The sequence below is a fragment of the Oncorhynchus kisutch genome, unplaced genomic scaffold (genome assembly GCF_002021735.2).
Source record: "Oncorhynchus kisutch isolate 150728-3 unplaced genomic scaffold, Okis_V2 Okis03b-Okis08b_hom, whole genome shotgun sequence".
NCBI classification, from domain to species: Eukaryota; Metazoa; Chordata; class Actinopteri; order Salmoniformes; family Salmonidae; genus Oncorhynchus; species Oncorhynchus kisutch.
Genome location: NW_022261980.1, coordinates 4721920 through 4735619, shown reverse-complemented (window position 1 = coordinate 4735619; position 13700 = coordinate 4721920). Strand labels below are relative to the sequence as shown.

The 13700-nt window shown below is 45.4% G+C and overlaps 1 protein-coding gene across 1 annotated transcript in view; it reads left to right on the top strand.

Annotated features, from left to right (window-relative positions):
• adamts17 (ADAM metallopeptidase with thrombospondin type 1 motif, 17) overlaps window positions 1–13700 on the top strand; it is a gene marked incomplete in the record, with an annotated part of 184084 nt that overhangs the window by 120435 nt on the left and 49949 nt on the right. The window contains 5 exon segments of the mRNA XM_031812744.1: window positions 1021–1171; window positions 2602–2703; window positions 2989–3134; window positions 3221–3390; window positions 8918–9045. Of these exon segments, the coding sequence (XP_031668604.1) occupies window positions 1021–1171; window positions 2602–2703; window positions 2989–3134; window positions 3221–3390; window positions 8918–9045 (697 nt within the window).

Below are 13700 nucleotides of genomic sequence, written 5' to 3'. Positions count from 1 at the left end.
GGAGCTAGGGTTAGATTCAGGGTTAGGGTTAGGAGCTAGGGTTAGATTTAGGTTTAGGGTTAGGAGCTAGGGTTAGATTTAGGGTTAGGGTTAGGAGCTAGGGTTAGATTTAGGGTTAGGGTTAGGAGCTAGGGTTAGATTTAGGGTTAGGGTTAGGGGCTAGGGTTAGATTTAGGGTTAGGGTTAGGAGCTAGGGTTAGATTCAGGGTTAGGGTTAGGAGCTAGGGTTAGATTTAGGTTTAGGGTTAGGAGCTAGGGTTAGATTTAGGGTTAGGGTTAGGAGCTAGGGTTAGATTTAGGGTTAGGGTTAGGAGCTAGGGTTAGATTTAGGGTTAGGGTTAGGGGCTAGGGTTAGATTTAGGGTTAGGGTTAGGAGCTAGGGTTAGATTTAGGGTTAATATGCACTTGAATGCAATGGTTTGAATAAAATATCAGTACCTCGACATGTATGAGCTAGAGGAAATACTTCAGTTGCTCAGTATTATACTTCAGTATTATACTTCAGTATTATACATTTACTCAGGAAGCTGTGAGTGTAGTACATCTCTAGATCGGCCTGTTGTTCCTGCTACAGTTCTATGGTAGAGGATAAATAAACACTTAAAAAGGCGCTATCTAGAACCTTCAAAGGGTTCTTCTGCTGTCCCCATTAGGAGAACCCTTTCAGGAACCCTTTTTGGTTGCAGGTAGAATGATTTTGGTTCCAGATAGAACCCCTTTGGGCTGCACATAGAACATTTTCTACAGAAGGTTAGATTTAGGGTTAGGGTTAGGCTTAGGGTTGGGGTTAGGGTTAGGGAAAATAGGATTTTGAATGGGATGGAATTGTGTGTCCCCACAAGTTTAGTTGTGTGTGCACGTGTGTGTGTGCACATGTGCGTGTGCGTGTTTGTGCGAGTGTGTGTGTACTCTACTGGATACATTCTCTGCTGAGTGTTCTCTATGTGTCTCTAAGATCAAGGCTCTGTGTGTGTGTGTGGTGTGTGTGTGTGTGTGTGTGTGTGTGTGTGTGTGTGACAGGTCCAAAGCCAGCAGCTGTCTGCTCCACACAGACCCCAGAAGCCGCTACAAGGTCCGCCTGCCACCCAAGCTGCCAGGCATGCACTACAGTGCAGACGAACAGTGTCAGATCCTCTTTGGAACCAACGCCACCTTCTGCAATGACATGGAGGTACACACACATGTGCGTATGCACACACACACACACACACACACACACACACACACACACACACACACACACACACACACACACACACACACACACATACACACACACACACACACACACACACACACACACACACACACACACACACACACACACACACACACACACACACACACACACACACCACAGACACACCAAACACACAGATCTATTGACAGTAGTTGTGTAGTAGTTGTGTGTTTAGAGCTAGTGTAGTGTGGACTCTATCAAATCAAATCAGATTGTATTGGTGGCGAACACAGATCAGGGCCATGATGTAATGAAGGTGTGGTGCCGGTGGGTCATGATGAGCAGAGATGATAGATTGTGAAAGATACTGTCAGTCCACTGTGATGTAATACTGTTCCTCCTCTGGGCTGTTCTCCTCTTTCCTGCTGTCTGCCTAACTGATTTACCAACTCACACACTCCTCTTTGATCTCTCCTCCTCCTTCTCCTTCCCTCTCTATCCCGGGGCATCCTCCCGGTGCTTGCTTTTAAAGGTTGCTAGGGAAACCTGGCCAAAATATCTGTCCAGAGTGACAGGTGCTGACAGTCCAGTTTGGTTTCACACACCAGGTTCATCATCACAGGCTGCAGTGTTTCCTCTACATTAAAACCTTCACATTTCAGGTTAACAACATGATATGCCAAGTTGCCAAACACCAATACTGCAAGGTATTTCAGTTTAGATTTGAACAGTCTGGTTTCCCAAGTGTTTGCTGTCCCTCTCCCAGTCCACCATTCATTACAAGGCAGACTATAACTGCAGAGCTTCTGACCACTGTTTCCACTACCGGCCCAGCCAGAGCCTGGTAAGAGGGTTTAATGGCAGCTTTCACACCCTGCCAAGACGCATGTCCCGTCGTCTAGACTTCCTGATCCTTCAGAGACCCAGAGGAGACATGCACGCATGTACACACACACACACACACACACACATCACACATACACACACACACACACACACACACACACACACACACACACACACACACACACACACACACACACACACACACACACACACACACACACACACACACACATCACACATACATACACACACACACACACACACACACACACACACACACACACACACACACACACACACACACACACACACACACACACACACACACAGACACACAGACACACACAGTGTCTACTACTGCTGTCATAAACATACTGTATGTCCTGTGTCAGATACTGAACAGATGCATTCCAACAGACAGTTTTCTTATACAGGCAGTTATTTGAACGATATCTGATAATCATATTTGCAAGGACGGGTTTTAGTGACACAAGCTTCACTGCAGTGTGTTTTTCAGCAGTTATTGTGTGTGTTTGTGGTTTATGTGTGTGTGTGTTTGTATGTGTGTGTTTCAGCACCTGATGTGCGCAGGCCTGTGGTGTTTGGTGGAAGGAGACAAGTCCTGTAAGACCAAGCTGGACCCTCCTCTGGACGGCACAGAGTGTGGAGCTGACAAGGTGTGTGTGTGTGTTCACCTCTTTGTCAGCAGGGAAGGACCAGCCAAAGTCAATACAGTCTTTTGACACTGGCATATACTTTTCTTAGCGTTATATGGCAATTGGTCCATTGGTCAACTGCCTTCGCCAATAGCATTAACTTGTGTTATTCTTTTTTTCTCTCTCTCTCTCTCTCTCTCTCTCTCTCTCTCTCTCTCTCTCTCTCTCTCTCTCTCTCTCTCTCTCTCTCTCTCTCTCTCTCTCTCTCTCTCTGTCTGTCTCTGTCTGTGTATGTGTGTGTGTCAGTGGTGCCGGGCAGGGGAGTGTGTAAGTAAAAGCCCTATCCCACAGCATGTGGATGGGGACTGGAGCATCTGGAGTCAGTGGAGCCAGTGCAGTAGAACCTGTGGCACCGGAGCCCAGTTCAGACAGAGGAAATGTGACAACCCGCCGTAAGTCATCTGCTTTGTGGGTGTGTGTGTGCGTGCGTGTGTACCACATGTGTCTTGGTGTGTTTTCATACTGGTTGTGTCTCTAGGCCAGGTCCTGGTGGTAGTAACTGTCAGAAGGCCAGTGTGGAACATAAAGTGTGTGAAGGTCCTCCCTGCCCTAAAGGAACACCCAGCTTCAGAGAGCTGCAGTGTCTCTCCCATGACCGCCAGGCCGGCAAGAAGAGGAACAGCATATGGACCGCAGTCAATAACGATGGTGAGAGGAAGAAATGTTCTGGAGCTGCAGAGGGCCCGCAAAAAAACACACACACACACACACACACACACACACACACACACACACACACACACACACACACACACACACACACACACACACACACACACACACACACACACACACACACACAGACAGACACACACACAAACACACAAACACACACACACACACACACATACACACACACACAAACACAAACACAAACACACACACACGTACATATACACACGTACATATACACACATATGCATCACGCACACACACTTTGTTTTACTGTCCTTGTGGGCACCAAACAATTCATTCCCATTCAAAATCATTCAACTCCTAACGTTAAACCTAACCCTAACCTTAACCCTAACCTTAATCCTAATTCTAACCCTAATCCTAATTGTAACCCTAAACCTAACCCTAACCTTAATCCTTAAACCTACCCTTAATCCTAATCCTAATTGTAACCCTAATCCTAATTGTAACCCTAAACCTAACCCTAACCTTAACCCTTAACCCTAACCTTAATCCTAATTCTAATTGTAACCCTAAACCTAACCATTAAGCCTAAAATACCTTTTTTTCAGTGAAATGTCCTCACTTGTCCAACTTTTCCTTATGTTACTGTCCTTGTGAGGACTTCTGGTCTCCACAAGGATAGTAAAACCCCCAAAACACACACACAGTAGATGACTTGTTTGGTGCACAATTATTGAATTGTATTTTGTTTACCTTTATTTAACCAGGCAAGTCAGTTAAGAACAAATTCTTATTTTCAATGACGGCCTAGGAACAGTGGGTTAACTGCCTGTTCAGGGGCAGAACGACAGATTTGTACCTTGTCAGCTCGGGGATTTGAACTTGCAACGTTTCGGTTACTAGTCCAACGCTCTAACTACTAGGCTACCCTGATGTTGATGTAGTTATCATAGTGTACCAAAATGGGTTACTGACTTCTGTATATCTTTGTCATTGCTCTGGCAAACGTGTTGGCTTTGCATTGCCACGACAACAATCATCTGGCTAACAGAAACAGACTGCCGCTCAGGCTGACCCCATTGACTTCTAGCGGTTCAGTATTCTTTGGCAAATCATTTATTTTCCTTGTCATTAGCGCATGCTTCCCAAATGACACCCTTGTTCCCTTTTTATCTCTTTGGTCCCTGGTCAAAAGTAATGCCCTATAAAGGCTATACAGTAGGGTGCTATTTGGGAAGCATCCGCATCTGACTTCCCAGCAGCTTTGATTTAGTGTTAGCTAGACTGATGTCTGTCCAAGTTTTTCCCAGTCATCTAATTTCCTCACGGACCACTCTTGCCAAATCTGTCTGATCAAGGTCATGAGCATGCAGTGTTTTAAAACGGTTTGCACCGGAAAAGGGGGAAAATGAATGTTTCTCATTCGTCCAGGTAGTCCCTCCCTGTTTGGGTCAGTTTTTATTCCGTTTGGCATCTAATGAACACAACCCTGCTGAGAACCATACTGTACAAGAAGAGGTTATAACCACATTACACAGACTGCTGTTCAGGACCCTGGTCGATATCACTCTGTGTGAGGCCTTTGATCAGTGTGTTGTTAAGATGTATTGTCAGTGGTGTAACATTTTTACAGCTGTTTGACCAAATGTCTTCATGTATTTATGAACTGAGGGTTCTGTTCATCCAGCAGGTGTTTATTTGAGAGCTGTAAAATGGCCTTCTTTCCTCCCCCTCTGTCCCTCCCTCCCTTCTTCCCTTTCTCCTTCCTTCCTATCCCATCCCAGTAGGATCAGTTCTGTTTATTTGTACACTTCCTAATCTGAACTGAGATCAGCAACGTTTGCAGTTCAGTCGGTTCAACATTTACAGATGCTCTATCTTAATTTGACCCTGCTTCTCACAGCAGGAAAAATAAATCCTGCAGCAAAGTGGATTATAATTATTAGACATTTTTTCATTAGGGCACATCAAGTCTGACATTTTAAGGTGGAAGCAACAAACTTTAGAAGCCTTTTACATTTTTGAAAACACTACAATTTGCAATGCAAATGGGAAATGTCTCTGTGACAACAGATAGAGCAAATGAAGATACGTGGGTCAAATGACCAGAGAAGTCAATCCAGAAGAAAAAGCCATATTATAACCAACGTTGTTGAATGAAAAGTCTGAAACACAGAGAGACTAAAGAGAGGTTATTTAGGATGTTCTTGGTAGAGTTTGGGGGAGAAGCCTGGTTTCCCTTGGCACGCATGAATACACACCACTCCAGGTCTGTAGGTATTTCAGATTCATCCCATGCAAATAGCTCTGAGGTGTTTGCATCTTAGACAGTCGGCCACTAACATCTTAACCCGTTTTCACTCTGCTACATTCCCTCGCTCTCTACTAGTCTCTCTTTCTCTCTGTGTGTGTGTACCTGTCTCTCCCTCTCTCTTGCTGTCTGTCACACACACACACAGAGACACCAACACGCTCCAGCAAAGAACACTTTAGAGAAATTGAGCCTGTCTCAGAAAATGAAACAAGATAAAGAGAACATGAGAGAAGGAAAGATGTTGTCCAGTTTTCACACATCATCACCACAATCTATCAGGGAGGTCAATCAGAGGATTGCTCTGTGGGGGGTTGTCAGCAAACATTTTCCTAAACACCAAGTAAATGGTGATGGTGGACAGTAAACCTCTTCCTAAACACCAGGGAAATGGTGATGGTGAATCAAGAGTCTCAGTACTGCTGATTTAGGATCAGTCTTTGCCTTTTAGATCACAAGTAATACGATTATATGGACAGGGTGTACCTGGTCCTAGATCAGCACTCCTACTTTGAGCTCATGATACATGAGCTTCTAACGAGCTCTACTTCACACATTTGTTGTGGGTTATTTGTTGTGGGTTATTTGTTGTGGGTTATTTGTTGTGAGTTATTTGTTGTGAGTTATTTGTTGTGAGTTATTTGTTGTGGGTTATTTGTTGTGGGTTATTTGTTGTGGGTTATTTGTTGTGGGTTATTTGTTGTGAGTTATTTGTTGTGAGTTATTTGTTGTGAGTTATTTGGGGGATCTTATTTTAAAGGGTGACTGGTCATCTACCAAAATGTACAGTATGTGGCAACACCACCTGCTGCAGCTAAATGATCTCACACATTATTTTAAAGGAAATGTCACCTTTGTCCAAAAATGTCTTACAACATCACATGTCGACGTACATGATGTAGTCTTTTTAGAGGTCAATAAGGCTACATCTGCTGATTCAGGGATATACAGGGCATTCAGAAAGTATTCAGACCCCTTCACTTTTTCCACATTTTGTTGTGTTACAGCCTTATTCTAAAATGTATTAAATCGTTGTTTTTCATCATCAATCTACACATAATACCCCATAATGACAAAACAAAAACAGGTTTTTACATTATTAGTTTTTTGCAAATGTATCACAAATAAAAAACTGAAATATCACATTTACATTTATTTAGTATTCAGACTCTTTACTCAGACCCTTTGGCAGCGATAACAACCTTGAGTCTTCTTGGGTATGACACTGCAAGCGTGGCACACCTGTATATGGGGAGTTTCTCCCATTCTTCTCTGCAGATCCTCTCAAGCTCTGTCAGGTTGGATGGGGAGTGTCGCTGCACAGCTATTTTCAGGTGTCTCCAGACATGTTAGATAGGGTTCAAGTCCGGGCTCTGGCTGGGCGACTCAAGGATATTCAGAGGCTTGTCCAGAAGCCACTCCTGTGTTGTCTTGGCTGTGAGCTTAGGGTCGTTGTCCTGTTGGAAGGTGAACCTTTGCCAAAGTCTGAGGTCCTGAGCGCTCTGGAGCAGGTTTTCATCAAGAATCTCTCTGTATCTTGCTCCATTAATCTTTTCCTTGATCCTGACTAGTCTCCCAGTCCCTACTGCTGAAAAACATCCCCACAGCATGATGCTGCTATAGGGATGGTATTGGCCAGGTGATGAGCGGTACCTGGTTTCCTCCAGAGTCTTGGTGGTTCCAAATCTCTTCCATTTAAGAATGATGGAGGCCACTGTGTTATTGGGGACCTTCAATGCTATAGACATTTTTTGCTACCCTTCCCCAGATCTGTGCCTCTACACAATCCTGTCTCAGAGCTCTACGGACAATTCTTTCGACCTCAAGGCTTGGTTTTTGCTCTGACATACACTGTCAACTGTGGGACCTTATATAGATGGGTATGTGCCTTTCCAAATCATGTCCAATCAATTGAATTTACCACAGGTGGAATCCATTCAAGTTGTCGAAACATATCACGGATGATCAGTGGAAACAGGATGCATGTAACGGGATTCGTCCTCCTCTGACGAGGAGTATGAGAGATCGGACCAATGTGCAGCGTGGTACGTGTTCATCATGTTTTAATGAACAAAATCACTGAACACGAAAATACAGAATAACAAATAGAAAGACAGAAAGGAAAACCGAAACAGTTCCGTGTGGAACACAGACACAGAAAACAATCACCCACCAAACACTGGTGGGAAAGGCTACCTAAGTATGATTCCCAATCAGAGACAACTAATGACACCTGCCTCTGATTGAGAACCATACCAGGCCAAACTCAAAAACCAACATAGAAAACCGAACATAGACAACCCACCCAACTCACGCCCTGACCATACTAAAACAAAGACCTAAATAAAATAACTAAGGTCAGAACGTGAAAATGCACCTGAGCTAAATGTCGAGTCTGAATAAGGTCTTTCTGTTTTAGATTTGTTTTTATACATTTGCAAACTTTTCTAAAAACATGTTTTCGCTTTGTCATTATGGTTTTTACATTTTTTTAAATGTAATCAATTTTAGAATAAGGCTGTAACATAACAAAATGTGGACAAAGTGAAGGGCCCTGAACAAGGCAGTAACCCACTGTTCCTAGGCTGTCATTGTAAGTAAAAATGTGTTCTTTACTGATTTGCCTAGTTAAATAAAAGAAATAAATTACTAACAGAGCATGAGACCAGGTAGCAGAGACCAGGTAGCTGAGACCAGGTAGCTGAGACCAGGTAGCTGAGACCAGGTAGCAGAGACCAGGTAGCTGAGACCAGGTAGCTGATGCCAACAATCTTTTTTTTACATTTGCATATCAAAGGTCACCAGTGGTCATGTGATGTCATCACATTACGTAATATATGAGCTTTCAATCAAGGGTGACACCTCATTACATTAACCCCCTATGTGTGTTCTCTCTGTAGAAAAGCCCTGTTCTCTGTTCTGTTCCCCATCATTAATTGGTTAAGATCACTTTATTGGTCAATTGCACCTAAGGTCCAACCTAAATTTGACTTCCACTTCTAATTCAACCATTCTGAAAGACACACATACACAGGTTTTGGAGAGGTGCATGGTTAGGGGTTTAGTGCCTTGCTCGAGGGCACAGTGACATCAATGGCACCTAGGCATTGGTTGCCAGCTCTTTTCCCGATAGGAAAACCGGGGATGCGAACGGGCAACCCTCCGGTTGCTGGCTCGCCTCTGTAACCGCTAGGCTATTAACCCCCTTGTGTGTTCTCTCTGTAGAGAAGCCATGTGCCCTGTTCTGTTCCCCTGTGGGGAGAGATGCCCCCATCCTGGTGGCAGAGAGAGTGATGGATGGAACACCATGTGGACCCTACGAGTCAGACCTGTGTGTCAATGGCAGGTGTCAGGTACACGCACGCACACACACCACGCACGCACACACGCACACACACCACGCACACACGCACGCACGCACACACACACACCACACACACACACACACACACACACACACACACACACACACACACACACACACACACACACACACACACACACACACACACACACACACACACACACACACACACACACAGGTCACCAGAGAAGGGTTTTCTCTCTGTAGGTCACTAGAGAAGGGTTGTCTCTCTGTAGGTCACTAGAGAAGGGTTTTCTCTCTGTAAGTTACTAGAGAAGGGTTGTCTCTCAGTAGGTCACTAGAGAAAGGTTGTCTCTCAGTAGGTCACTAGAGAAGTGTTTTGTCTCTGTAGGCCAGTAGGTCACTAGAGAAGGGTTTTCTCTGTAGGTCACTAGAGAAGGGTTTTGTCTCTGTAGGTCACTAGAGAAGGGTTTTCTCTCTGTAGGTGACTAGAGAAGGGTTTTCTCTGTAGGTCACTAGAGAAGGGTTTTCTCTGTAGGTCACTAGAGAAGGGTTTTCTCTGTAGGTCACTAGAGAAGGGTTTTCTCTCTGTAGGTGACTAGAGAAGGGTTTTCTCTGTAGGTCACTAGAGAAGGGTTTTCTCTGTAGGTGACTAGAGAAGGGTTTTCTCTGTAGGTCACTAGAGAAGGGTTTTGTCTCTGTAGGCCAGTAGGTCACTAGAGAAGGGTTTTCTCTGTAGGTCACTAGAGAAGGGTTTTGTCTCTGTAGGTCACTAGAGAAGGGTTTTCTCTCTGTAGGTGACTAGAGAAGGGTTTTCTCTGTAGGTCACTAGAGAAGGGTTTTCTCTGTAGGTCACTAGAGAAGGGTTTTCTCTGTAGGTCACTAGAGAAGGGTTTTCTCTCTGTAGGTGACTAGAGAAGGGTTTTCTCTGTAGGTCACTAGAGAAGGGTTTTCTCTGTAGGTCACTAGAGAAGGGTTGTCTCTCAGTAGGTCACTAGAGAAGGGTTTTGTCTCTGTAGGCCAGTAGGTCACTAGAGAAGGGTTTTCTCTGTAGGTCTCTAGAGAAGGGTTTTGTCTCTGTAGGTCACTAGAGAAGGGTTTTCTCTCTGTAGGTGACTAGAGAAGGGTTTTCTCTGTAGGTCACTAGAGAAGGGTTTTCTCTGTAGATCACTAGAGAAGGGTTTTCTCTGTAGGTCACTAGAGAAGGGTTTTCTCTCTGTAGGTCACTAGAGAAGGGTTTTCTCTCTGTAGGTCACTAGAGAAGGGTTTTCTCTGTAGGTCACTAGAGAAGGGTTGTCTCTCAGTAGGTCACTAGAGAAGGGTTTTCTCTCTGTAGCTCACTAGAGAAGGGTTTTCTCTCGGTAGGTCACTAGAGAAGGGTTTTCTCTCAGTCGGTCACTAGAGAAGGGTTTTATCTTTGTATGCCTTCTCTCTCTTACTCCCTCTCTCTCTTACTCCCCCTCTCTTACTCCCCCTCTCTCTGTCCTGAGCTCCCAAATGTCTTCTCACAATCTCACTCTCTCTTTTGCTTTCTCTCTGTCTCTCTCCCTCTCAATCTCTCTCTCTCTTTCTCTCTCAGGCCTGCAAAGGCAACGTTTTAATTGGCTGGGAGGTAATGGTGGCATTGTACCACTTCCTGTTTCTGTAACAATACAACAATACCTACAATACACACAACCTAAAGTAAAATAATGGAATTAAGGAATATATAAATATTAGGAGGGGCAATGTCATAGTGGCATTGACTAAAATACAGTAGAATCTTAGGTCCTAGAAGCAGAGCTGACTTATCTGTCAGTACCATCTTGACACTAATAGCTAAGCACTGGGACACCAGATGAGAAAATAGACAGACATGGAAGACAGGATGTAGAGGATAGAGGAAGTGAGGGAGCTTTCAGAAGAGAAGATATTGTCTCAAGAAAAAAAAGTAGGTATGAGAGACAAAGGAAATAAGATAGTAATCATTATAATAAAATGGACATATTTAAATGCCAGTCTTTTCACCTGCTTTACACTGTAAGAGGGGATTCTTACCTCGTCTTGGCCATTTTTCTGGCCCATTCTTGGGACTCAAAGCCACAGCCTCAGTGGTGGATAAAAGTGTGTGTGTGTGTGGGTAGCATAGTTTCCGAAGGAGTAGCCAGCTGTTGTCAATAGATACTGGTCATCTGCTGAGCCAGCATTTGGTTCCCTACACATGGGAGACATTATGTGTCATGCTTCCCTCTACAGACACATATCATAGGCCACACACACACACACACACACACACACACACACACACACACACACACACACACACACAGATACACGTCTGTGTCAATAATTGTATCCATATCTTGTATTTCCTGGATTTATCCTCTCTCTTTTCATTGGTCAATAAGAGGGGATTTCTCCTCAGTGTTCTGACGGCCAAGATTAACAAATAAATAAACAGAGAGAGATATATACTTGACTTTGTGTCTTCCTTTAATGAGCCGTCCTCATTACACTAAAAACACCACAACCCCCCCCCCCCCAAAAAAAAAGAAATGCATTCAGTGCCACCTCGACATAATCATATTACCCAGTACAATCAATACATCCTCCAGCATCACATTACACAGTATAATATAATACACCCTACAGCACCACACTACACTGTACAGTACAATAAACCCTCCAGCACCACATTACACAGTTCAATATAATACACCCTCCAGCATCACATTACACAGTACAATACAATACATCCTCCAGCATCACATTACACAGTACAATACACCCTCCAGCATCACATTACACAGTACAATACACCCTCCAGCATCACATTACACAGTACAATACACCCTCCAGCATCACATTACACAGTACAATACACCCTCCAGCATCACATTACACAGTACAATACATCCTCCAGCATCACATTACACAGTACAATATAATACACCCTCCAGCACCACATTACACAGTACAATACATCCTCCAGCATCACATTACACAGTACAATATAATACACCCTCCAGCACCACATTACACAGTACAATACACCCTCCAGCATCACATTACACAGTACAATACACCCTCCAGCATCACATTACACAGTACAATACACCCTCCAGCATCACATTACACAGTACAATACACCCTCCAGCATCACATTACACAGTACAATGGAATACCTCGGCTCCATCACAAACATACACACAGAAAAAACAGGAACAGTCTCAGTCATTTCACAGAATGAAGGAGGAGAAATAGAGGGATGAGGGAGAGAGAGACACTGTAAACACTGTACACCTGGCAACCGTGTCAGCGTGCATACGCCCGGCCCGGCCCACCACAGGAGTCTTCAGAGCGCGATAGGACAAGGACATCCCGGCCGGCCAAACCCTCCTCTAACTCGGATGACACTGGGCCAATTGTGTGTCGCCTCATGGGTCTCCCGGTCGCGGCCGGCTGCAACACAGCCTGGTATCGAACCAGGATCTGTAGTGACACAGATCCTGCGCCACTCGGGAGACCCTACTGGCCCAATGATCTTAACAACTAGCCTACCTGCCGCCCCATTGATGGATTGAGACGTGGAACTGTGATGCTCCAGCTGAGTACAGATGATTTTCTGAACGAGTCTCGACACCGGTGAGCTTCTGGGGGATGACATACACCTCGTCTGGGATGAGGTAGACTTGTACTGGGAGTAGCTGAAGTTCATTATTCGTCCCAGGCTGAGTGGCTGAGGGACACCCTGGTGGAGCAGAGAGAGCATTAGCAGGGTGAATGCTCTCAGAGCCATGGCTGAGTGGCTGAGGGACACCCTGGTGGAGCAGAGAGAGCATTAGCAGGGTGAATGCTCTCAGAGCCATGGCTGAGTGGCTGAGGGACACCCTGGTGGAGCAGAGAGAGCATTAGCAGGGTGAATGATCTCAGAGCCATGTCTAAGTGGCTGAGGGACACCCTGGTGGAGCAGAGAGAGCATTAGCAGGGTGAATGCTCTCAGAGCCATGGCTGAGTGGCTGAGGGACACCCTGGTGGAGCAGAGAGAGCATTAGCAGGGTGAATGCTCTCAGAGCCATGGCTGAGTGGCTGAGGGACACCCTGGTGGAGCAGAGAGAGCATTAGCAGGGTGAATGCTCTCAGAGCCATGGCTGAGTGGCTGAGGGACACCCTGGTGGAGCAGAGAGCATTAGCAGGGTGAATGCTCTCAGAGCCATGGCTGAGTGGCTGAGGGACACACTGGTGGAGCAGAGAGAGCATTAGCAGGGTGAATGCTCTCAGAGCCATGGCTGAGTGGCTGAGGGACACACTGGTGGAGCAGAGAGAGCATTAGCAGGGTGAATGCTCTCAGAGCCATGGCTGAGTGGCTGAGGGACACACTGGTGGAGCAGAGAGAGCATTAGCAGGGTGAATGCTCTCAGAGCCATGGCTGAGTGGCTGAGGGACACACTGGTGGAGCAGAGAGAGCATTAGCAGGGTGAATGCTCTCAGAGCCATGGCTGAGTGGCTGAGGGACACACTGGTGGAGCAGAGAGAGCATTAGCAGGGTGAATGCTCTCAGAGCCATGGCTGAGTGGCTGAGGGACACCCTGGTGGAGCAGAGAGAGCATTAGCAGGGTGAATGCTCTCAGAGCCATGGCTGAGTGACTGAGGGACACACTGGTGGAGCAGAGAGAGCATTAGCAGGGTGAATGCTCTCAGAGC